Below are 25535 nucleotides of genomic sequence, written 5' to 3'. Positions count from 1 at the left end.
CGCTATCTTTCGAACAAATTGAGATAGAAAGCTAAAATTTTGCACACATGTATATTTCGCCAGTAGGCAGGTTAAGTTCGTAAATGGGCCATGTGGGTCCAAGTTATCATATATCCCCCATATAACGGTACCTCCCGATATTTGGTATTTTGATGATTTTAGCGACATTATTCACCGGAATTTTTTTCAAATTTGGCATTTGAAGTTCGTAATGGATACTTCAGCCTAAGACAGAAAATAATCTGTGTAGGTCCACGTCTTCGTATAGCCCCTATACCCCCCGATATTCGGTATTTTGACGATTTTAGCGACATTATTTAACGGAATCGTTCCAAATTTGGTATTTGAAGTTCGTAATAGATACTGCAGCATAAAACAGAAAAAGTGCCATGTAGGTCCACGTCTTCGTATAGCCCCCATATACCATACCCCCCTGATATTAGGTATTTTGATGTTTTTAGCGACATTATTTACCGGGACTGTTTCAAATTTCGCATGTGAAGTTCGTAATGGATACTTCAGCCCATGCCAGAAAATTGTCTGTGCAGGTCCGGCCGAACTTACAGCTTTTTTACTTGTTTTTGTATTGGGTGAAGGGATAGAGATAAAATTTTAAATTTGATATTTAGATTACTGATGGTATCTGTGTTTGAGATTTGGCAACGGCTTGGAAATATGTCCTATATATGTACAAAACGTACTAAATTTTACAAAATTTGGAATTGGGTAAAGGAATAGAGCACGATTTCTGAAATTGAATATGGAAAAATTGAATGTCTGTTGGTATCTGAGATTGAGATATGGAGGTCTTTTTTGGAGTCTTGAAAAGTACTAAATTATACTAAACTTAGTATTGTGTGCAAGAATAGAACTGAAATTTAATATGGGTGTCACGGTTGGTGTCAGAGGTTGTGAGAGGAGCAGAAAAAGCTGAAATCCTGACATCACTATTGGTGTCTGACATTGAGATATTACGGTTGTTTTAAAAAAGCGTCCTATATTTGTACGAAGAGTGCTCAATGGGACTAAATTTGGTATTGGGTGAAGGAATAGGGCTGGAATCCTCAAATTTGATATGGAGGTTTCTGTTGATATCTGAAATATAGATATGGAGGTTGTTTTGGATATGTGTACTATAATTGTAAGAAAATTACTTAATAGTACTAAACTTGGTATTGGAGAAAGTAAAAGTGCTGGAACCCTGAAATTTGATATGGATATCACTTTTTGTGTCTGTGGTTGAGAGAAGGGCTGATTGTGGAAGTGCGAAATATGAACGTACGAAAAGTACAAAATGATCGAAATGCGCCATTTGGTATAGAGGTCACTGTTGGTGTCTAGGGTGGAAAGAAGAAAGTGGGTTTGGACATGCATGGTATAACTGTACGAAAAATATGGTAAATTGGACATGCATGGCATGGTAATTTGGAATTGGGTGTAAGGACAGAACTGGAATTCTGACATTGACATGGAGGCCACTCTTGATATATAGTTTTGAGAAAAAGAGGTGGATATGGGAATACGTACTATGATTGTTCGAAAAGTACTATTTGGTAATAAAATTTGTCGTTGAGTCAATGATTCCTGAATTTTGATACCTAGGTCTCTGGTGGTTTCTAGGACTTAGATATGGCGGTGGCCAATTTTTTTTATGAAAAGATGTGGAAAAAGTTTTGCCCAGAGAAATTGGATGTGGAAACATTGTGCAAGAATTTAACTAGTATACCTTTCGAAAGTAAATATTTTTCGATTATCCCTTTCTATGAAAAGTTGAAAGTATGAAGTTTTGTTCGGAAATTTTATTCAAGAAATAATATACAAATTATGAATTTTGAGTACTAAAATGAACTGGTGGAACGAATCTAAAATTTTAACTTGCTAGTAAACCCATGCTTCATATTCTGGACAAAACCTCGCATGCAGTGTCCATTAGGACCACAAAAATAATACTATTTAAACATGGAGAAATATTTAAAAAAAATAATAATAATAATAAATCCACGTTTGTAGTGTCCATTGGGGTCTTAAGAATATATAAAGCTCATCATTGCCCTTCATTCATATAAAGCATCCAACTTTTAGAGCATTTCCCCAAATCAGCAACTCTGGTCCAAAAATTTAATGGCTATGGTGGTTGTTGTGATTATCATTGTTGTGATTTTCATGGCTCACCACCGACAACGAGTCATTTTCCAACAATCAACGATTGCCATTTGGGGACTTTGATAGTCAGAGCATTGTTCTACGGGATTGTGGTGTGTATAGCCAATTCGTTCACCGCCCGATTAACGTTTCTCCTTTTCCGATAACCGAACAAATGTAATTCGGATTGTATTGCTAAAACAAGTGAATTGAGGTTAATTGCTGGCGAGGACATTTCGTTCAAATAAAATGGATACCAATTGATTTTTGTGATATGCTGCTGCTCAACGATATTTGCAGAATCAAATAACCCCGGAAAAAGAGTAAAGCAACATTGTTGTAACTTAACACCCTTGTGTTCAAATATCTTGTAGTCTAAGGGTGAGGTTGGCCTTAGAGTGCACATAAAAATTTATGACATCCATCAATGTTAATTTGTAGCAACAACGTTCGGCATTAGTTTATGGCTAAGACATTGACATGTTACACCAGAAATTCAGAACATTTTGGTTTAATGACTCGCACTAATGGACACCGCGACATGGATATGGCATTAGAGCTACAGCAACAATGTTGTCAAGTACTTTTTATGGTTGTGGGAATACATTGTCGGCTCCGTATTGAGAACATTTTTGAACTTTAAAGATTCTTCATAAAATATTTGTTATGAAAGACTTTGGACGAGATTGAGACAATTTAAGTTGAAAGGAGAGGTACACTCAGGAAAAAGTTAATTTTAGCCTTCCTTCCCTTTATCTCTTTTTCCAATATTCCTCAAACATATAATTTTACTTATTATCCTCACAGGACTTTCTTAATCTCTTGACATTCATTTATTTTTCTTGATTCCTTGGAAAAAGCTTTGCGGATTTCAATTTTTTTTTTGTTTCCTTTTTTCATCATTTGCAGTTCCACCGACAACACTGCCAACAGTGAAGATGTCACCACCACCAGCAATAATTCAACACAGACACCGAGTGATCTTAGCCCACCGGGACCAAATGAGGAAGTTCTACCACAGGCACATCATCAAAATCCAGGACATTGTGTGGCATCGTTTGCAGCGATTAATCAAATGCGTACAAATGCTCAGGTAATGTTAATAATACAACGAAGGCAATAAAATACAATTAATTTCTAAATTATATTTAATATCCTTGTCAATGAAAGACAGAAGGAATCAACGAATAAGAACAAACAAAGAAAACATTATAAATTAATTTTCCTACAACAAAGACAGCAGATGATTTTAATTTCTACCTAAACTGACAATAAAAGAAAAAAACACATACAGTAAACGCGGGTGATAATGTGATATTGCTGCATTTCAGCAAGGCCTTGAATGTATTCTTATAAGATTTCCAAGGCATAGAAATAAAAGAAAAAATTTTGCAATTTGTTTTATTTCATTAACTCTTAGAAGTCGGACCCTGAAAATATTTTTAAAAAATTTGCAACAATAGGGCTTTGGGGTAAATAGTCAAAAAATGGTGGTTTGAAAGGCCCCAAATGATCTTGACCATATTCTTTAAAGGCATTAGCTGCAATATTAAAATATTAGTAAACCAGTAAAGAAAGTCCTAAAGTCGGGCGGGACCGAATTTTTGATACCCTACACCACTTTGATAAATTAGTAGAGCTCCACATAACAATTAAAAGTTTTTATGGGAGAATTCAATCATACATCCTATGATTATAATTATAATTTAAAATTCAAAGGACTAAATATGCCGAAGCATTTGTATCTTTTAAATTCGGACTTGTATTGCCCATTTGGGGCACAATTAATTTGAAATCGGATAAAGATATATATGGGAGATATATCCAAATCTGAACCGATCTCGAAAAAAATTTGGCAAAGATATTTCTGAGCTGCATTTGATATATTTCCCCAAATATTGTTGATACAGAGTGCATATTACGGCTGAGGAGGACAAAAATAATAAATCGGATGAACAATATATATGGGAGCTATAGCTATATCTGAACCGATTTCGATCAAATTTGGCAAACTTATTTTCAGGCCTAATTTGATATATTTCTCTGAATATTGTTGTTACGGAGTGCATATTACGGCTGTGGGTAACAAATGCAACAAATCGGATGAACAATATATATGGGAGCTATAGCTATATCTGGACAAAAATAACAAATCGGATGAACAATATATATGGGAGCTATAGCTATATCTGAACCGATTTCGATCAAATTTGGCATACTTATTTTAAGGTTGTATGTGCAAAATTCCATAATTTTCGGCCTGATATTACACGTTTGGTGCACAATAAAAGGCAAATCGGTCGAAGATATATATGGGAGCTATATCTAAATTTTGACCGATTATTTCCAATTTCAATAGGGTTCGTCCTTGGGTCAAACAAATGATATGTGCAAAATTTCATCTCAATCGGATAATAAATGCGACCAGCATTTTGTTCACAAGAATACATGAACAGACGGACGACAGACGGACTGACATCCATAAATCAACTCAGAAAGTGATTCTATGGATATCCTCAAAAGTAACTATGGGTCTATCTCGCTTGCATCTCCATGTTACAAACAAATGCACAAAGACATAATACCCTTACCACTATGTGGTGTAGGGTATAAAAATGCATTGTTGCAGGTCCCTGAATGACCTTATATCTATATATGTATGTCAAACCTAGCAAGTCTTTAAAAATTTCTCAAAAATCCCTTTTTTGTATTTCTCTGCTAAGATTTTAAACTAATTATATTCTCAGGGAGCCCTTAAAAATAATTAAAAATCTCTTTTTAAAAAATCTGCGTTTCTAGAGATCAGCAAGGCTTTCATTCAACATTATTTAAAATCCAACAAAATTGTTATGAAAATATTAAAAAAAAAAACTTTCATTAAAATTCTTGTCTGTCGGAATCAAAGAGATCTTAAAATAAAAATAACTCATTCTCAATACCAAACAATGTAAATAATAACGTTAGACTGTATCTCGATTTCGAATGACGGACATATTAATAAATCTACTTAGAAGTATGGGCTGATCACAAATACGACAAATATTTAGAGGTGTTACAAACGGAATGTCCTGCTTCTAAGGTGAAGGGTATAAAAATACTTTAAAAAATCAACGCTTTGAAAATACTCATAAAAATCGATGTATGAAAATATTAAAAAAACAACATTTGAAAATATTTTTAAAAATTAATGTTTCAAAAAAAGCTGTTTAAAAATCTAGGTTTGAAAAAATAAACAGAAAAAAAAACATTTGAAAAGAATATTGAAAATAAAATTATATTTAAATCTATGTATAAACAAATTAAATAATAATAATAAAAAAATCTATAGTTGAAACTTTTTGAAAAAAAGTTTGAAAATATTCTCAAAACCCCATGTTTGAAAATAATCTTTAAAAATTCACATTTTAAAATACTCTTACAAACTTATGTTTGAAAATATTCTTAAAAATCCAAATATACTTAAAAGTCCACTTCTGAAAATATTCTAAAAAATTCACGCTTGAAAAAATTAAAAAAAAAAACGCTTTTGAAAATATTCTTAAAGGATCCACTTCAAAAACAGTTTAATTCACGTACGAAAATATCGTTTTTGAAAATATTCTTAAAAAATCCAGCATTTAAAATATTAAAAAAACAGCTTAGATATATATATATTTTTTTTTAAAAAAAATCATGTTTGAAAATATGTATTTATTCTTAAAAATCCACTATTGAAGATATTCGCTTTAGGAAATATAATTAACAAGTAAAAAAGCAGTAAGTTCGACCGGGCCGAACTTTGAATACCCTCCACCATTTGGAACGAATTAGAAAATATACAAAAAAATAAAATCCATTGAAAATTCTGTTAAAATCTTTAAAATACCTAATATCGGAAGGTGCCGATATATAAGGGGGGATATACGCTATTGTGGACCTATATAGACAAATCTATGCCTGAGGGTAAAGTACTCACAAGGAACTCCTTGTGTGGATTTTCAGATATTTCCATTGTCAAATGTGGCTAAAATCATCAAAATCCCGAATATCGGGGATAGCGTTATATGGGGGATATACGATATTGTGGACCTATATAGACAAATACCTTTCAGGGGTTAAAGTGCTCACAAAAAATCCTTGTGTAGATTTTCAGAGAATACCATTCGAATATATAGCTAAAATCATCAAAATACCGAATAACGGGGGTACCGTTATATTGGGGGTTATACGATATCGTGGACCTATATAGAAAAATCTATGTCTGGGGGTAAAGTACTCACAAGGAACTACTTGTGTGGATTTTAAGACAATTCCATTGAAAAATGTGGCTAACATCATCAAAATACCGAATATCGGGGGGTACAGTTATATGGGGGATATACGATATCGTAGACCTATATAGACAATTCTTTTTTAAGGGGGTAAAATGCCCACAAGGGACTCCATTTGTGGAATTTCAGACAATTTCATTAAAAAATGTGGATAAAATAATCAATATACCAAATATCGGGGGTACCGTTATATAGGGGCCATACGATATCGTGTACCTATATAAATAATTCTCTGCCGAGGTATAAAGTACCCACAAGGAACTCCATGTGTGGGTTTTCAGACAATTCCGTTGAAAATGTGGATAAAATCATCAAAATACCAAATATCGGGGGTACCTTTATATGGGGGCTATACGATATAAATAATTCTCTGCCGAGGTATAAAGTACCCACAAGGAACTCCTTGTGTGGATTCTCAGACAATTCCGTTGAAAAATGTGGATAAAATCATCAAAATACCAAATATCGGGGGTACCGTTATATGGGGGCTATACGATATCGTGGACCGATATACCCCATCTTCGAACTTGACCTACTTGCAGACAAAAGAGAGATCTGTGCAAAATTTTAGCTTCCTATCTTAATTCGTTTAGACTGTAGCGTGATTACAACAGACGGACGGGCAGGGCTAAATCGTCTTAGAATTTTACGCTGATCAAGAATATATATACTTTGTTGGGTCTAAAATGATTATTTCGATGAGTTACAAACGGAATGACGAACTTAATATACCCTCCATACCTTTTTTGGTGGAGGTTATAAAAATAAGGTTTTTAAAAAGTCGACTCAAGAAGGGTTTGAAATATATAAAAAAATCGGCATGGCTTTAAAAATATTGTTAAAAAATCCACGATTATTGAGCATTGTTGAGGCTTTGAAATGGTTTTTAAGATCTACGTAGGTTGGAAACAAAAAGTTTAGTTTTAGTTTGTTGGATTCAATAAAATTTTGCAAATATTTTTAAAAAAAATTTAAAAAATCCTCGTTTTAGGCTTTGAAACTATTTTTTTTTTTTAATCTTTTTTTAGTCATTGAAAATATATTTTTTAAATCCACGATTAGTAGACTCAAAAAGGCATTGAAAATATTTTTTAAACATTAAATAAATAAGATCTTAAAAAAATATTTTTTGTTGTTGCAAAATTGTTAGGCTTAATACCACTATTATTGTTTCTATAAATCAACGTATGTTTATTAGTGGAGAACGATGGTAATTTTTACCAGTGGGAAAAGATAGAATAAAATTTTGGAAATATTTTTAAAAACATCCCGCTTTTAAAAATATTTAAACCAATTAAACAAATCCAAGTTTCTTGGACTCACCAAGGTTCTGACATATTTCAAAAACAAAAAATGTTATTGAAAATATTATTTAAAATATCCATGGCTAATAATTTTCCATATTTGCAATGTTTCTGCCTCAATTTCTTACTGAATCAGTTGAAATTTGATATTTTGGGCTATCCAGTATTTAAAAAAAAAATTATTTGTAATAGATCCCTAAAAAAGAAACGTAAAAAGTCTACATTGATAAAGGTCCCTAAAAACTGTTTAGAACCGCCTGTGCTACCCTCACCTCAGGCGAAGAATTTCAATCGAAATTAAAAATTTCCCACATCGACAGAAATTACTGTATATTTCTTCAGAACGTTATTTAAAGCTCATCGTGTGTGCAAGTAGAACCTACCTCATCAACGTTTCCCAGTCATATATCGTTGTCATGTCGTTTCATTCAATACGTGCCAGACATGAAGGCGCGAATGTGTTTTGTTTTTTATTTTGTTGTTGTTTACGTTTTTCAATTTACGTATTGAATTCAATGGAGACCACTTCCCCATTTCTTCTAATTTCCACTGGAAAAGGTTACAAACTGTCAACGGCGGGGAAATACACATATCTGTGCACATATGTACTTTGAGTTTATTGACTTGTTCGTTCTTCCTCATGCCTTAGGTTGTTGTCTCATATACTCGAGGGTAATTCACATTTCTGTGCCGGCTGGCACAGACATTGTTGTGAACATGGCTGGATGGATAAATGGACGATACGGTTGGTGTCGAAACTTGTCATGTTATTTTTAACACCTATCACCTAACTTGCCTACATAGAGGAGGCAACTTCCAAATCTGCCAGCCAGCCAACCGGCGCACACACATTCCAAACATAATTCTATTAGAAAACTTCGTTCCGTTTTCATGTGTAGGATTTTGAGACACACAACCACCCACATTCTGGGTACACGAACCCCATACTCATACTCTTTAAAGTGACACTTTGCTCAGCAAATCTTCCATGGAAAGAGGTTGACAAATTGTTTGTGGTTGCATGTCTTGCTATTGCTTTAGGGTCATGTAGAAGTCAAACACACTTCGAAGCCCAGAACGTTTTTCTATGCCTATGGATTATTTTGTTTTTCTCTCGTCCAATGGGAACAGTGGGAATAGCTGAGACTTAATTTGAGAAAATTTCTTGTCGACTTGCCTTAATGCCAAATAATCGTTCATTAAGACGTGTAATTGGCATTTGCATTGCAGAGACTATAAGTTAATGGAAATTTAATATAGCTCAGTGCTGCAGGTGATTAAAGAAGACGAAGAAGAAAATTAAAAGAAATCTCATTAGGATTTTGTTGGTAACATGAAACAGCTGTTAAACTGAATTGTGATAGGTGAAAATTCGAATAACTGTAATAAGATGTCTGATTACAATAATTAACTAAGCTCTTCGGTAATTAGGAGAGTTAATGGTGCGTATACATATTGACAGCACGTATACGCAGTGATGTTTTGCACATGCAACCAAAACTCAGATAGAAACTTCAATAAAATAGAATATGTTATAATGTCATGGCGCTCAACAAAATTTGGTGATTTTAGAACACATATTTTGAAAGGATACAAGGATACATATGGTAAGGTTTTATGCAATAAGAATAAATGTTCGGCAAGAACGTTTGTACCTTCAATGGAGTGCTTGAAGTATATATTCGTTTGGCTTTTTTTATATTTGAATAAATCATCCAACATATATGAGGTACCATAACAAATCACAAATATTGGTCTCCTACGAACTTACGTCTGGATGATACCTATCCATAAAATGTGGCTTTTGATGACTGTGTATACAACACCAACATTGCAACAGTGACACCTTGTTGAATTGGCGCTAGTTCAGACCTCCCAAAGTACTGCCGATCACTGAGTTAAGAACTTTGCTAACAAAAAATTATTTCACCGTAGACCTAGTGCGGATATAATTTTGCTCATGTGAAAAGCCGTCTATTTCATTCTCTACATGGCTATTCAATAGATTTCTCAACTATGGCTCTACTTACACAATCTTCACGCAGTGAGGAGATTGTGGAGCGTGTTTGTGACCCTATTTAAATGGACGAACTTCGACTACTTGGATTTAAGTGTAAAAGAAAGAGAAGAAAAGTAAACATAGGCACCCTAAATCCTATGAAGATGTCAGTTATGGCTACACATGATTATCATAACAACCAAAACTATGGTGGAAGTGACTTCAGCGTGACACAAGGCCGATAGAAACATTCGCGGAAGTCACCCGGAAATTACCCCATTCGTGAAGAAATGAACCACATCGACGAAATTTCCTAGAAGTTACTTCCGCGATACTTCTAGTCCACTACATTATCATTTCAACGACATTTATTGAAAATGAAATATAATTTTTTTGTAATTTTCCATTGGATTTTTTTATACCCTACACCACATAGTGGTAAGGGTATTATGTCTTTGTGCATTTGTTTGTAACATGGAGAAGGAAACGAGATAGACCCATAGTTACTTTTGAGAACCCGAACCCTATTGAAATTGGTGAGAATCGGATCAAATTTAGATATAGCTCCCATATATATCTTCATCCGATTTCGGGTTAAATGTGCACCAAATGTCCACTATCAGTCCAAATTACCTGAATTTTGGCACACCCAACCGAGTTCGGCCTAGAAACAAGTATATCAAATTCGGAGAAAATCGGTTCAGATATAGCTATAGCTCCCATATATATCTTTCATCCGATTTGATCTTTAAGTCCCTCACATTCCTACTATGCACTCCACAACCGTGATATTTGGTACCATATATTAGATGGAGCACAGGAATAGCTGTTTTAAATTTTTTCGAAATCGGTTTAGATTTGTATATAGCTCCCATATATACCTTCATCCGATTTCGCCAAATGGCCGTAATAGCATCAATTTTGGCAAATCCAACCGAAACCAGCTTAGAAGCAAGTACACCAATTTTAGTAAAAATCAGTTAAGATATAGCTATAGCTCCCATATATATCTTTCATCCGATTTGGTCTTTAAGTCCCTCACATCCGTAATATGCACTCCACAGGAATGGAGGGCCAATATCAGCCCAAATCACCTGAATTTTCGTACATAAGACCGAATTCAGTCTAGAAGCTAATACGTCAAATTTGGAGAAACCCGGTTCAGAGATAGCTATAGTTCGTAAAATGCACGATAGAAATAGATAGATTTTGATTTTGTACCAAATATCTCATAGAGCTCTGAAATGCCCTGTATAAACCTTTTTACGAGAGCTCTACTAAATATGCATAGTGGTGTAGGGTATCATATAGTCGGCCCCGCCCGACTTTTGAGCTTTCCTTACTGGTTTTACTTTTAATATTTTTACTAGCAACTGTCAGCTACTTCGTCAGCGAAATGTCCAGCTTAAAATGTTAGTTTCGTTCCAACAGTTCGTGTTACGCACAATTTGTTAAGTTTACCGAGGAGGATATTAGTAAAACCATTGCACAATGATCTCACATCCAGTTTTTTATACCCTCCACCATACATAGTATTGAGGGTATATTAAGTTCGTCATTCCGTTTGTAACTCATCGAAATAATCATTTTAGACCCAACAAAGTATATATATTCTTGATCAGCGTAAAATTCTAACACGATTTAGCCCTGTCCGTCCGTCCGTCTGTTGTAATCACGCTACAGTCTAAACGAATTAAGATAAGAAGCTAAACTTTTGCACAGATCTCTCTTTTGTCTGCAGGCAGGTCAAGTTCGAAGATGGGCTATATCAGTCCACGATATCGTATTGCCCCCATATAATGGTTCCCCCCGTTATTCGGCATTTTGATGATTTTAGCCACATTTTTCAACGGAATTGTCTGAAATTCCACACAAGGAGTCCCTTATTAGTACTTTACCCCTGAGAGAGAATTGTCTATATAGGTCCACGATATCGTATATCCCCATATAACGATATCCCCCGATATTCGGTATTTTGATGATTTTACACACATTTTTCAACAGAATTGTCTGAAATTCCACACAAGTAGTCCCTTATGAGTATTTCACCCCCCTGAAAGAGAATTGTCTATATAGGTCCATGATTTCGTATATCCCCATATAACAGTACTCCCCGATATTCGGTATTTTGATGATTTTACCCACATTTTTCGACGGAATTGTCGGAAATTCTATACAATGAGTTCTGTGTGAGTACTTTACCCCCAGACAGATTTGTCTACAATACCGTAAATCCGCCCAATATATCGGCACTTTCCGATATTTGGTATTTTTAAAATTTTAACAGAATTTTTAAAGGATTTTAGTTTTTTGAAAATTTTCTAATTCGTTCCAAATGGTGGAGGGTATTCAAAGTTCGGCCCAGGCGAACTTATTGCTTTTTTACTTGTTGGTTCTAAACTATTTCAACGTCTGCATATGTAAACCCTAGAAACCAACTGTGACCAATATCAAATATCAAATTTCAAAAATTCAGCTCTATCACTTCACCCAATACCAAGTTTAGTACGTATATCCAAAATAATCTACATCTCTCCATCTCATCGGCAGATTACCAAAATTAGTACCATTTAGAACTTTTCGAACAATTATAGGACAAATTTGCAAAACCACCTCCAGATCTCAAGACCAGATACCAACAGAGGTCTCAATATCAAATGTCGGGATTCTACATTCACTCAATACCAAATTTAGTAATATTTAGTACTTTTCGTATAATTTTACTACTCAAACCGGTCCCATCTCTTGACATATCTTGAAAGATATGAAATTTCGGTTTTCCAGCTCTATCCATTCACCCGAAACTCAATTCAGTATCACTTAGCACTTTTCGTACAATTATAGTACACATTTCCGAAATCACTTCCATATTTCCAGGCTACACATGAACAGCGACCATAATACCAAAATTTAAAATTTCAAGCACTGTATGTTCCCTCAATACCAAATTGTACCAAATATAGTACTACTTGGTACTTTTCATGCACTTGTATTACAAATTTCCAAAACCACCTTTTTATCTCAAATTCCCAATTTCTTCAGTTCCAAGAATTAAATTTCTAGACAAACCAAATTTCGAGATTTTACCACTCTCCGTTTACATAATTCCAAGTGGTACCAGTTTTGGTATCTTTGGTACACGCATTGTTAGAATTTCGAAAACCCCTTTAGTTTGTCTATCTCAAAGACTCTCACTCCAAATTTCAGATTTCCAGCTCTATTTCTTCCCCAAATACCAAAGTTGATAATTAATTTAGTAATTTTCGTACTTTTTAGTACGTATTTACCCAAGTACCGTATATAGTACCATTTAGTACCTCCAAATATCAACCCTACACTCTAACAGTGAACCTAATGCCAAATTTCCGATTTCAAGCACTATTCGTGCAATACCAACATTTAGTACCTTTCCTACGCTTACTGAACGCATTTCGAAACCCAACTCTCTTTCTAAATCCCTACCCACCAGCAGATACCAAATATTAGATCCACCTTTTCAACTAAAACCAAATATTACGGAGTCTAGTACCAGTAAGTTCAGTTGTTATACTAAAAAGTCAAGATTTTAGATGTATTCGATCACAAAATAGCAAAAGGTACGAGATATAGTGTTCTTTAGTAACATTAGGATCAAATCCATTTCAACGTCCGTTTGTCTGTCTGGCTGATGCGCACGATAACTCTCGAAGGGAGTGTCCGATTTGTTCTAAACTTGGTACATCGTAATATTATTGTCAAACTTAGATCAAGTTCGAAGATGGACAACATCGGTCCACGCCTTCTGATATCTCCCCCTCAAATCTCAACACTTTCAGAAAGAGGAAGGATCATTCCATTTTGTGTAAACTTTGCAAATGCCATTATTTTTGTAAGAGCTAGGTCAGGTTTGAAAGTTGACAATATTGCCCACTTCAACAAGTACCTCCCCCACAAAGGAATAATTCTAAATCTCATAACATGTGAAATAAAAGTCCGATTGTCTTAAAATTTCACACATCTCAAAATTTCTATCAACTTAAGCCGTCACACGCCGCCCGAATGTTGCTTCGCGGTATTTTGGCCCATTCCCGGCGAAGCGCTTGCTTGAGGTGATCGGCACCTTGGTATTTTTTAGTGCCAAACTTGTTTTGCAAAATAATCCACACTCAATAGTCCATCGGATTAGTATCCGGAAATTTTGGTGGCCATTGTGCGCTGGAAATGAAGCGAGGAACCTCATTTTGTAACCATTCTTGAGTGGCGCACGCTGAGTGCGATGGTGCTGAGTCCTGTTGGAATGTTCAAGGTCTGCGGCCAAAATGTTTGCGTGCCCAAGGCTTTAATACACCCTCCAGAATATTTTCGCGATAATATTCGGCATTTATTCTGATGCCACAGTCGATTAATACGAGCGGAGATCGATCATCGGCTGTTATGGCGGCCCACACAATTACCATGGCCGGCGCTTGAGTTCTGGTGACCAACCGAAGGTGCACATTTTCAGCAAGTCTTTGGCAACTGCTGTTTTCACATCGCTCTTCACAACGAATGTTTCATTCTGTTGCGGTGGCTTTACTTTTCAGTATTTGCCCAATGGAATATCGCGATATGTTCAGCTCACGAGTCATGTTTCGGCCACTTCGTCGTGGGTTTCGATCAAGTCGCTTCTTTACTTTTCGAACCATTTCTGCTGATGTTGGTGTTTTCTTCCGTCCTCTTCCTTGACGTCGGACTACGCTACCAGTATCACGGTAACGAGCGATGGTACGAGACACAAAGATTTATTCACATTTAAATGCTGGAGTGCTCCAACCATAGCCACTTGTGGTTTTTTAGCTAAATATAATGAATTCCATCACGAATAACTTTTTTCTGGAAAATTCGCACCAAAATGCTTTTGTACGCTTGTAAGCAATATAATGAGCTGTCACTGGAATAATTTTAACAGCTGTCGGACGAGTGGCTTAGAAATGACAGCAGTCTGAAGTTTGTTGCAATTTTTTCATCTAACCCTATATACTTTGTTGGGTCTAAAATTATTATTTCGATGAGTTACAAGCGGAATGACGAACTTAATATACCCTCCATGCTATGTATGGTGGAAGGTATAAAAACGATCAAAAAAGCGAACTGAACATTCAATTCTCTCAAATTTCAAACATCCCAAGATTTCTACAAAAGCAATATCTGTTGTGAAAATGTAATATATCGGTTCACTTCTTCTTCCGGTACCTTCCCCACAAATTGACATACCTGCAAGAATCTAAATTTTTTGCATATTTTTATTTCTTAAAGGGAAAATCGGTTATCATAGTAAAAACTTTTACATTCTTGTAATTATGGAACAGGCCGCCTTATAAAATGCAAAATACGTCAGCTATTTCATACTTATTTAATAGGTATTTCGGTCTACTTCTTCTCAAAAAAATAAAAAAAAAAAAACATTTTTCAACTTTTCTTTGAAAGGTAAATTAGAAAATAAATTTAACTGGTTGGGTAAAATTAAATGATCGGTGAATTGAAATATTGATATTTGTAACATTGGGGTAGCCTCGATCATAGTTCAATGTTTCACATCCTAGTAGTGATGGGTATAAAATAAAATCTACATGATAAATTAAGTCAATAGTTATACACTCCGGTTGCTCATTATGATTTACAAAAGTCAAATGCAATTTTTCGGATGAAAATTGAAACTACTTACATAACAATTTTTTACCAAAGAAATCTTGAAAATTGTTCCATTTTTAAGAAAATATATTTTATTTACAAATAAAAGAAAAATATTACTTGATCCACCGTAAAAATCCTTAAACAAAAACATTAAAGATTTTCACACATTCATTTTTTCTTTCTTTCTTTTCTCTTTTTTCTTTCAATGCAAAATCCCAAAACATCATTTGGTGATATCCAATCAAAACACCAACACACACATCTACTCACCGACTCGTTGTCTTACGGAATTTCAACTGTCTGCTGCCACCACGCTTGCTTTTGCTGTCTATAGTTATGCGATGTTACTTTGGAAGTTGGCGGTGAAACCTTACATGCCCACAAAGTGGTTTTAGCCTCAGTCTCCCCCTATTTCTATGCCATGTTCAATGGTAAGTAACGGAGCAAATCCCTAAATGCAAAAATATACCTACGTTTTTGGGATACACATGGGAAGTACACATCCAAACACATATGTATCTGGATGTGTGTATGTGTGGGACTGTCTGCCAGTATGTGAAATATTCCATTCTTATCGAGTCTCCACCAGCCAGACAAACACTCCTTTAATGCTCTTAAAATTGACTACCATAATATTTCATGCTCTGACTTTACCCTCCTCCCATCTTTTTTGTTTCTTCCCGCCTTCTATATGTCCATTACAGATGATATGCTGGAACGTACCCAGGGTATTGTACGTCTGCATGACATTGATGTAACTGCCCTCAAACATTTAATCGATTACATTTATACGGGAGAGATTACCATAACCGAACAAAATGTTCAGGTCCTATTGCCTGCATCGAGTCTGCTGCAAATGCATTCGGTTAGGGAAGCCTGCTGTAAATTTTTGTTACGTCAATTACATCCTTCGAACTGTTTGGGTATTCGTAGTTTTGCCGGTAAGTTGACGGTGGAAACTGAAGATAAATAACATGTATTGGAAGGAGATTTCATGATTTTCTCATTACAGATGCCCATTCGTGCAAGGAGCTGCACACCAGATCGCATAAATATGCATTACAAAATTTCCAACAGGTCGTTGGAACAGAGGAATTTTTATTACTGCCATTTGAAGAGGTAAGTTACGGGTGTCTTGGAAAGAGACGGGGATTGGATCTCAACATTTTCGTAGTACACTATATACAAATTGAACTTAAATCTTTAACACATAGTTAACGAATAATTAAAATTTAAAGAGACATCAAGACAATCGAATGGTTGTTGTTTCGACAGTCGTCGGCTGTGTGACTATGCTTTGTATTAGTTTACTATTGAGATCCGTTACTGGAAGCTGGCTAAGAGCATTAAGCTGGTTGTGAGCCTGAGCAGCCTGTGAGCTGGGAGCTTGTTAAAAAGCTAGGAGCGTGCTAAGAGCTGAGGGCTTGGGAAGAGCTGCACCGAGCCACACGTATGTTTGTACTTTGTCGGCCATCGATCAACGACATAGGTGGATAAAAGCAAAGTATATATTCGGGTATTCACCCGAAGTGAATGAGAATTATTATTAAATGGGATTGTCCTTAATTGCATTGAAGCTAACATTTGCTACAACAATTAGGAAATATTGAGTATGGGGTTTATTTAAAATGTGACTTGAAAGTGATATAAGGGTTGTATAAAATTATACAGATGCTTGAACCTTTACTCCTCCTAATGTCTGAAAAAGTTATCCAGTAGATGATCACCAACATAGATTCAATTTTCTTAGAGTAAAACAGGGAGTTGACCAAGGGGAGGCAATACAACCTGATTAACTATGATGCTCGCGGGGTACTTCTGCCATAAAAATTTAGAGCCACATTGTTGAAATGCTCAAAATCCAGTGGACTTTTTCCTTTTTTTGTTTTTAGTATTAAACAACTTTCAACTACCCTACACCACTATGCGTATTTAGTAGGGCTTCCGTAACGAAAAAAATTATATTGGGAATATTTGAAAGCGTATCATGGTTTTAGAGTAGTCATAATTTGGGAACTATATCCAACTCTGAATCGATTTTCAACAAATTTGATCGAGGCTTTTGTACCTCTAGTACCAAACAATATTGCTGTATAGTGCAGGATTATATTAAAAAAATATTTGTTGGAGCAATAAATATACGGGACTGAGTTTCACCAAATTCAAAAATTCGGTTGAATATGAAAAAATCTATTCAACTTGGGCTGATATTACATATATGGTGAACTATATCCATAAAAGCGGATGAAGATGTATATCAAAGGTATATAAAACCTGAAGAGGTATTTTTGAGTTGTAGGGTGCATATTACGCATGTAAGGGTCTTTAACATCAATTCGGATGAAACATATATATGGAAGCTATGGATATATATTCACCCAAAATTTGAAGTACTTGCTTCTAGGCTGAATCCCGTCAGAATTGCCCAAATTCAGGTCACTTGGGCTGATATTGGCTAGTTGCTAAAATCGGATTAAGATATATATGAGAGCTATATCCAAATCTGAACCGATATTGAAAAAATTTAAAACACTTATATCAGAACTGTGTCTGATATCTTGTGCCAATGATCATTGATGTAGGACGCATATTACGCTTGGGAGGGACTTAAACACCAATTCGGATAAAACATATGTACGGGATCTATAGTTATATTTGAACCGATTTTCACCAAAATTGAAGTACATGTTTCTAGGATGAATTCAGTCCATTTGGGTTGATTTTAGCCATTAGGTGCACAATAAACCTGATGTCGGATAAAGATATGTGCATGGGAGCTATATCCAAATCTGATTAGATCTTGATAAAATTTGGTAAAGGTATTTCCGAGCTCTATACGATACCTGGTACCAAATATCATTGTTGTCGAATGAATATTACAAATGTGAGGGACTTAAACACCAAATCGGATGTAACATATATATGGGAGCTATAGCTATTTCGATTTTCACTAAATTTGATGTACTTGCTTCTAGACTGAATTCATTCGGATGGGGCAAAATTCAGGTTATTTAGACTAATATTGGCCATTTGTTGTACAATTAACCCGAAATCAGTTTAAGATATATGTATATAGGAGCTACATCCAAATCTTAATCGATCTTGGTAAAATTTGGCAGAGGTATTTTCTGGGCTGTATCTTATATCTGGTACAATATATTATTGTTGTCGAATGCATATTACGAATGTGTGAGACTGAAACACCATATCTGAACCGATTTTGTCCGAATTCGATGTACTTGTTTCTAGATTGATTTCGGTCGGATGCACCAAATTCAGACTTTTGGACTGATATTGACTATTTGGTGTACAATTAACCCGAAATCGGTTGAAGATATATATGGGAGCTATATCTTAATCTGATCTGATTATCACCATTTCAATAGGGTTCGTCCTTGGGTCAAACAAATATTGTTTGGAAAATTTCATCTCAATCGAATAATAAATACGACCTGCATTTTGTTCACAAGAATATATGGACAGACGGACTGACATGCATAAATCGACTCAAAAAGTGTTTCTATGAAGATTCTCGCTTCCTTTCCTGTGTTACAGGTCGCATTTCGAAGCTATAATCTTAACGTTTTTTTTCATTGGGAGGAATATCAAAGTATCCGAAACTAAATGGACGACCACACTATTCGACACATAGCGCAGATGCGACTGAATGTGCAGGTCAACGGTGTCTTCATGTCAACCATTTATTACTGCTTAGGGGTTATATTCTATCGACTTATCCAATTGGATAGCCTTATCAAGTAGATTAGCAACAGAATTCTCAAGCCCCTTGCAGGCAGCACTTGTTTAAGGAAACCTCGTTGACCTGTGCGGCTCTGGTATGGTCAGCCAACGCCAGTACAAGGCAATGGAAAAATATTCAATCCTGCTAATCAATATTCTAACAAAATTCTAAACAAATTGAAAGAGTTATCTTCGAGTCTCCAGAGTTTGTCAGATCTATTTAAATATTTTTCAAAATAGAACAGTGTTGGCTTGTTTGTTCGGGATACCGTAGTATTTTGTTGTTACAACAAAAATTTTCAAAATGTTAATTTCTTCTTCTCTCTCTCTCTCCATCTCTTTCTCCTGCAGGTCAAAGATTTAATATCAAACAATTTGCTGAATATATCCTCCGAGGAGAAAGTGTTCCATGCCGTGTTGAATTGGGTCAAGCACGATTTGGATGAGCGTCAAAATCACATTGCTGAATTGATGAGTCATGTGCGTTTACCTCTTGTAAGCCGTGACTTTTTGATGACTTGCGTGGAAACGGAACCGCTGATCCGTGAAGATTCACAATGCAAGGAGTTGCTGTTGGAGGCAATGAAATATCATCTCTTGCCCGAACAAAGAAGTCTTATGGGCAGCCAGAGGACTCATGAACGAAGACCGGACGGTATGAAGCCCTATGTATTCGCTGTTGGTGGTGGCAGTCTCTTTGCCATACACAATGAATGTGAGGTTTATAATCCACGGACAAATGCCTGGTCAACCATTGCTCCAATGTTGTGGCGTCGTTCCCGATCAGGTGTAACCGCGCTGCATAAAAGTCTGTACGTGGTGGGTGGTTATGATGGTGTCAATGATCTGGCCACCGCGGAGTGTTACAGTCCCTTGACGAACAAATGGACCTACATTACACCTATGGGTACCAAACGCTCTTGCTTGGGTATTTGCTCATTTGATGGTTTGCTATATGTATGCGGTGGCTATGATGGAGCTTCGTGCTTGAGTAGCACAGAACGTTATGACCCGTTGACTTCGATTTGGAGTTCTTGCCCAGCCATGAATACACGACGCCGTTATTGTCGCCTGGCTGTTTTGGATAATTGCATCTATTCACTGGGTGGTTTCGATTCCACCAATTATCAGTCGAGTGTGGAACGTTTTGATCCAAGAGTTGGACGCTGGTATCCGGTGCCTAGTATGACGGCTAGACGTAGCAGTTGCGGTGTGGCTTCGGCTGATGGTTATCTTTATTGTATCGGAGGCAATGATGGTACCATGTGTATGTCCAGTGGTGAGAGGTTTAATTTGCGCCGTAATTGCTGGGAACCCATAGCCGCCATGCATTCACGTCGGTCCACCCATGAAGTTGTGGAAGTAGATGGTGCCCTATACGCCTTGGGCGGTAATGATGGCTCTTCTTCGTTGAATTCCGTGGAACGTTATGATATACGTTTGAACAAGTGGACCATTGTTAATTCGATGGTGGCTCGACGTAGTTCGGTGGGTGCAGCCGTCTTGGATTGCTTCCATTTGGAAAGGGGGCTAGTACAGACTACAAATTTATGACCCGCACTGAGCTCCATTGCTGAATCGTTTGCTAATGCAGCTGCCGCTAATGGCACGGCGACGGGAACTCTTTCGAAAAGTTCCTCACCCACTGCCACTAACGGCATGACTACATCAGCAACGGCATCTGTTGCTGCTGCCACATCATCAAATTCTGTGACTTCAACATTGTCTTCTCTGGCATCGACATCTTCGAACAGTGTCACCACCACCAACAATCCAATCTTGCCTGGCCGAGCAGTGAGCGGACGTAGCATGCTTTCGGGGGATCTATTAAATGTAGTCTTGCCACCAACCTATACTCTAAGCACCTCGGCGCCATCATCATCGACATCCACCTTGAGGCGGCACCGTGATCGCAACCCAGCCCCGGAGCCTAGCCCTCGCACTGAGCGGCCCAACAGCGAAGATGGCAGCGGCAAACCATCAACTGCCTGATACTTGTACTACAGATAAGATAAGGCGTTCGACCTACAGTTTTGACATATGCCCAACGAATTCACTGCCTTCTTACTACCCAGTTCTTCGCCTCCTGCTCCTTCGATTTACCTTCCCTTTTGCTGTAGGTGGTACAAGAGGGCCAAGGCCCTAAAACAAAATCAAACTCTTCTCTAAAAAACAGATCCCGCAAGAGAGCAAAAGAAAGAAAGGAAACGTTTAAAATACTGGTATCTTATTAGGGAATTAAAATATACAAAAGAAAACCTATCTGAACACTTACACTTTAATCTATGGATCGAAGAAGCCTGTAGCTGGACACACTAGAACTTTTTTGTATTGTGGAATTGATTTAAATTACTCTTAAGAAATAAACAAAAGACCAAATTAATAAATGCCTTGCACAAGCTATACAAGGTGTTCTAAATATACATATATAATAATCATAAGTATTGATTGGATTTCATAAAGGAATTCACTAAAACAAATATGAATTTATAATAGAGTCGAACCTAACCTAACCAAAACTATACTTAGCCTAACCTAAAACAACAAGCCCACTTACATCTTTTTTATTAAATATTGAGAATAGCATAAATTTTTTTGCTCTTATGAACAATTTTTTTTATAAAATTTTTAATGAAAAATTACAAAAACAAAAAAAAACACATCTATTGATAACTTATCAAAACATCAAAAAGGAAAATTATTCATAACTTACAAATAAACAAAATATATAAATATAAAAGCAAATCTGCAAAGATTTGCCATATTCTCTATGGTATTAAGAAATGAAAAATAAAAAAACACATTCATAATTTATTCATATTTCTAATAAAAAAAAGTGTTTCAAAAGTTCAATAAAAACGTTGTTTCATTAATTAATGGTATTTATAAGCTGCATGCGAAAAAATCGCATGGTTTTAGAATGCAAAATATGACCATGAAATGCATACTATAATAAAAAATAGGATATCCAAACCGATTTGGTCCTACGTTTATTCTCCCTCTAACTTCATGCAACATGTATGTGAGCTCTGTATCGATATTTAAAAACAAGTAAGCAAAGGCTACAGTCGAGCGGGGCCGACCGTTGAATACCCTACAACACTATAATAAACCATACAGTTTATATAGGCGAGATACTCGAAAGAATTCCACAAGATATTGTGACAAATAATAAAAGAAAACCATCAGGTTCCGTTCTCTAATTTTCGAATAATAGCAACTTAAACTAATATGCTCATTTCCAATTTATTGGTAGATGTTGCACATAAATGGTCTTCCTAGATCTGGAACCAATATTTCCCAAAGACCTATAATCTCTCAGAAGTGGCAAAAGATTAACATTTATTATTGGTTTTTGACTGAAACGCATCTATATGAGATACAGACATTTGACTATATTCTTCAACGAAATCAGCGTTAACGAAATAGTCAGAAGTGCGTCTTTCCTGTATTTATGAATTCTCCAAAAAGTCACTGGAATGGACATTTTCGTATTTTGTCTACAAAAGTTGGCAAACTATTTCACACATTGAATATTTCTGGATGGTCATACAAAACTGCTTGGTTTTTGTAATGTCCGGTAACCCCCATTCAAATGTGCGTGAGGATCGGGCGATAATTACGACCTGCAGACAATTTTGCAGTTTTTTGATCCATTTCAACCCCTAAATATATGGCAATCATCTCCAAAAAGAGTAGGCTTCTATTCTGACCCTCATCTTATCTCCATGCAAAATTTCGTAAGGATCGGGCCATAAATGCGATCTGTATATGATATCCTGATATCCTAACTACTTAGTTTTGTTAGCTGTAGAAATATTACCAAATGTTTAATTCAAAATGAAAATATGCCAAAAATATGACAAAATGGAAAAAATATGAGAAAATTTTACAAATCAATATTTTCATCTTTAGAGAGATATTTTTATGCGATTTTTTTAGAAGTTTTTTCTTTCCTGCCAAGAGGCCATTCTAAATTAATGAGAACTGTCAAAATCAGTTCAGCCGTAATGAAAATTTTTGAATTTTTTCAACACAAAAGATATGGTCTATTTTACCCGCTAAATATTATCCGATGACCACCCAAATTAGTAGGCTTCTTCCTCGCCCTAAACTCTAGCTACATGCGTCGATTGGTCTATAATTGCGACCTGTATAGCTACTGCAAAATCCGACATTTTTTCAGTATTTGGTCCATTTCAACCCCTAAACATTTGACGATCATCTCCAAAAGAAATAGACTTCTATTCTGACCCTAACCCCAGCTTCGTGCAAAATTTCGTAAGGATCGGGCCATAATTGCGACCTGTAGCGTGATTACAAATTAACATGGACAGACGGACGGACGGACATACATAGCTAGATCGACTCAGCTCGGCGAGCTAGGAAGATCCATATATACTTTCCTATATGGGAAACCAATATTTCGAGGTGTTACATAATTTTTGGGCCAATCAAACTTATAATAGCCCCAACACATAGTGTTGTAGGATATAATGACACTTATGGGATAGGAACTACAAATTAATTTGAGATTGTGTTCTAAAATAAATTTTGCATTTGGTGTACCAAATCGATATTCAAATCATAAACGATTATAACCAATTTCAGTAGGACTAATCCTAGGGTCAAACAAATGATCTCTTTTCTTGGAATTTGTATTAACTTAATTTATATATATGACTAGATTCGCTTCAGTGCTTTTAAAAATTTTATATACAAATACTTGTGGTTCTTAGATAAAAATAAAACGAATTCAAGAATTTAAACCAGTAAGGAAATTTCAAAAGTCGGGCGGGTCTATATGATATACTACACCACTATGCATATTTAGTAGAGCTCCCGTAACCAAAGAATTAATCTCTAGTAGATCATACCACTTATCAACATTTGGCTTTAGAGCTGTTATAGTTTGCTTAGAGTGCATGATATCACTTGGAGAAGGATTATATTAAAAAATATATATCGCCGAGCTGCACAAAATAAAAACGTACATTACCATTATTTCTATATGGGAGCTATAGCTATATATAAAACGATTTTATCCGAATTCCATGTACTTGCTTCTAGGCTGAATTCGGCCGAATGTACCAAAATTCAGGACTTTGGACTGATATTGGTCATTTGGTGTACATTTAACCAGAAATCGGTTAAATATATATTTTGGACCTTTATCCAAATCTGAACCGATCTTGATAAAATTTGGCAGATTTATTTCTAGGCTGTATCTGATAACTGGTACCGAATATCCTTGTTGTTGAATGCATATTACGAATGTGAAGGACTTAAACACCAAATCACATGAAACATATCTATATATATATAAGCTATAGCTATATCTGAACCGATTCTCACCAAATTTAATATACTTGCTTCTAGACTGAATTCGGTCGGATATGCCAAAATTCGGGTCATTTGGACTGATTTTGGCTATATAGTGCACAATAAACCCGAAATCGGTTGAGGATATACATGGGAGCTATATCCAAATCTGAACCGATCTTGACAAAACTTGATACACTTATGTCAGAGCTGTATCTGATACCAAATATCATTGTTGTGGAATGCATATCACACTTGTGAGGGACTTTAAACACCAAATCGGATAAACATATAAATGGAAGCTATATCTGAACAGATATAGCTATAGATCCTGTTCTATTCCTACACAATATGCTTAATTTAGTGTAATTTACTTTTTTTTCGTTCACGTCTTGTACGCATTCCAAATCAACCTCTTTCTAACTAAATTTCAACATTCCACCTTTATTCATTCATCCAAAACCAAATTTTTCCAAATTTTGTACCACATAGAAAATTTCTTGCACTTAGTACACATTTCAAAAACCATCTTACTACTTCCAACAGTTGACTCTTATACAAAATTTCAAGATTTTATCTCTATCCGTTCACATAATTCTAACATCCACCAAATGTAGTGTATTTTAGTAATTTTGGTGCACATATTGTTCGAGTTTCCAAAAACCCCCTTGGTTGGTATGGCCTACACAACACAAAAAACCCTCATTAACAACTTCAGATTTCCAACTCTCTTCCTTCTCGAAATACCATGCTCATACCATTTATTACTTTTTTAGAACACATTTTCAAAACCACCTCAAAATCTCAATGCAATAAACTCACAGTGGCTCTAATGCCAAACTTCAGATTTCGAACACTATCCGTTCACCCAAAATCAAATTTAGTACCTCTTAGTACTTTTCGTACACTTTTGGCAGGTATTTACAAAACCACTTCATTATTTCAACCCCAGCAGTGGATCCAATACCAACATTTCAAAATTATTATTTGAGTTTCCAAAAAACCTTTGGTTCGTCTATCCTACACAGCATAAGAGATCCTCATACCAAATTTCAGTAGTACACT

General features: G+C 35.7%; 1 protein-coding gene and 1 long non-coding RNA gene across 2 annotated transcripts in view; one reads left to right on the top strand and one right to left on the bottom strand.

Moving 5' to 3' along the window:
• Nucleotides 1–21943, top strand: part of LOC131803677 (kelch-like protein 17) — a 97967-nt gene extending 76024 nt beyond the window's left edge. The window contains exons 3-7 of the mRNA XM_059125165.1: nucleotides 3052–3235; nucleotides 15742–15838; nucleotides 16112–16348; nucleotides 16420–16526; nucleotides 19500–21943. Coding sequence (XP_058981148.1) covers nucleotides 3052–3235; nucleotides 15742–15838; nucleotides 16112–16348; nucleotides 16420–16526; nucleotides 19500–20702 — 1828 coding nt within the window. The 3' untranslated portion in view covers nucleotides 20703–21943. The remainder of the gene's footprint in view (nucleotides 1–3051; nucleotides 3236–15741; nucleotides 15839–16111; nucleotides 16349–16419; nucleotides 16527–19499) is intronic.
• LOC109613644 (uncharacterized) lies at nucleotides 1780–3057 on the bottom strand. Its single transcript, XR_002195124.2, has 2 exons — nucleotides 2400–3057; nucleotides 1780–2337 (listed from the first exon to the last, which is right to left on the bottom strand). It is a non-coding gene; the product is annotated as an uncharacterized LOC109613644 (long non-coding RNA).
• Nucleotides 21944–25535: the final 3592 nt, after the last annotated feature.

This window comes from Musca domestica, unplaced genomic scaffold, assembly GCF_030504385.1.
Source record: "Musca domestica strain aabys unplaced genomic scaffold, Musca_domestica.polishedcontigs.V.1.1 10, whole genome shotgun sequence".
Taxonomy (NCBI): Eukaryota; Metazoa; Arthropoda; class Insecta; order Diptera; family Muscidae; genus Musca; species Musca domestica.
This window is presented reverse-complemented; position numbering and strand designations above follow the sequence as displayed.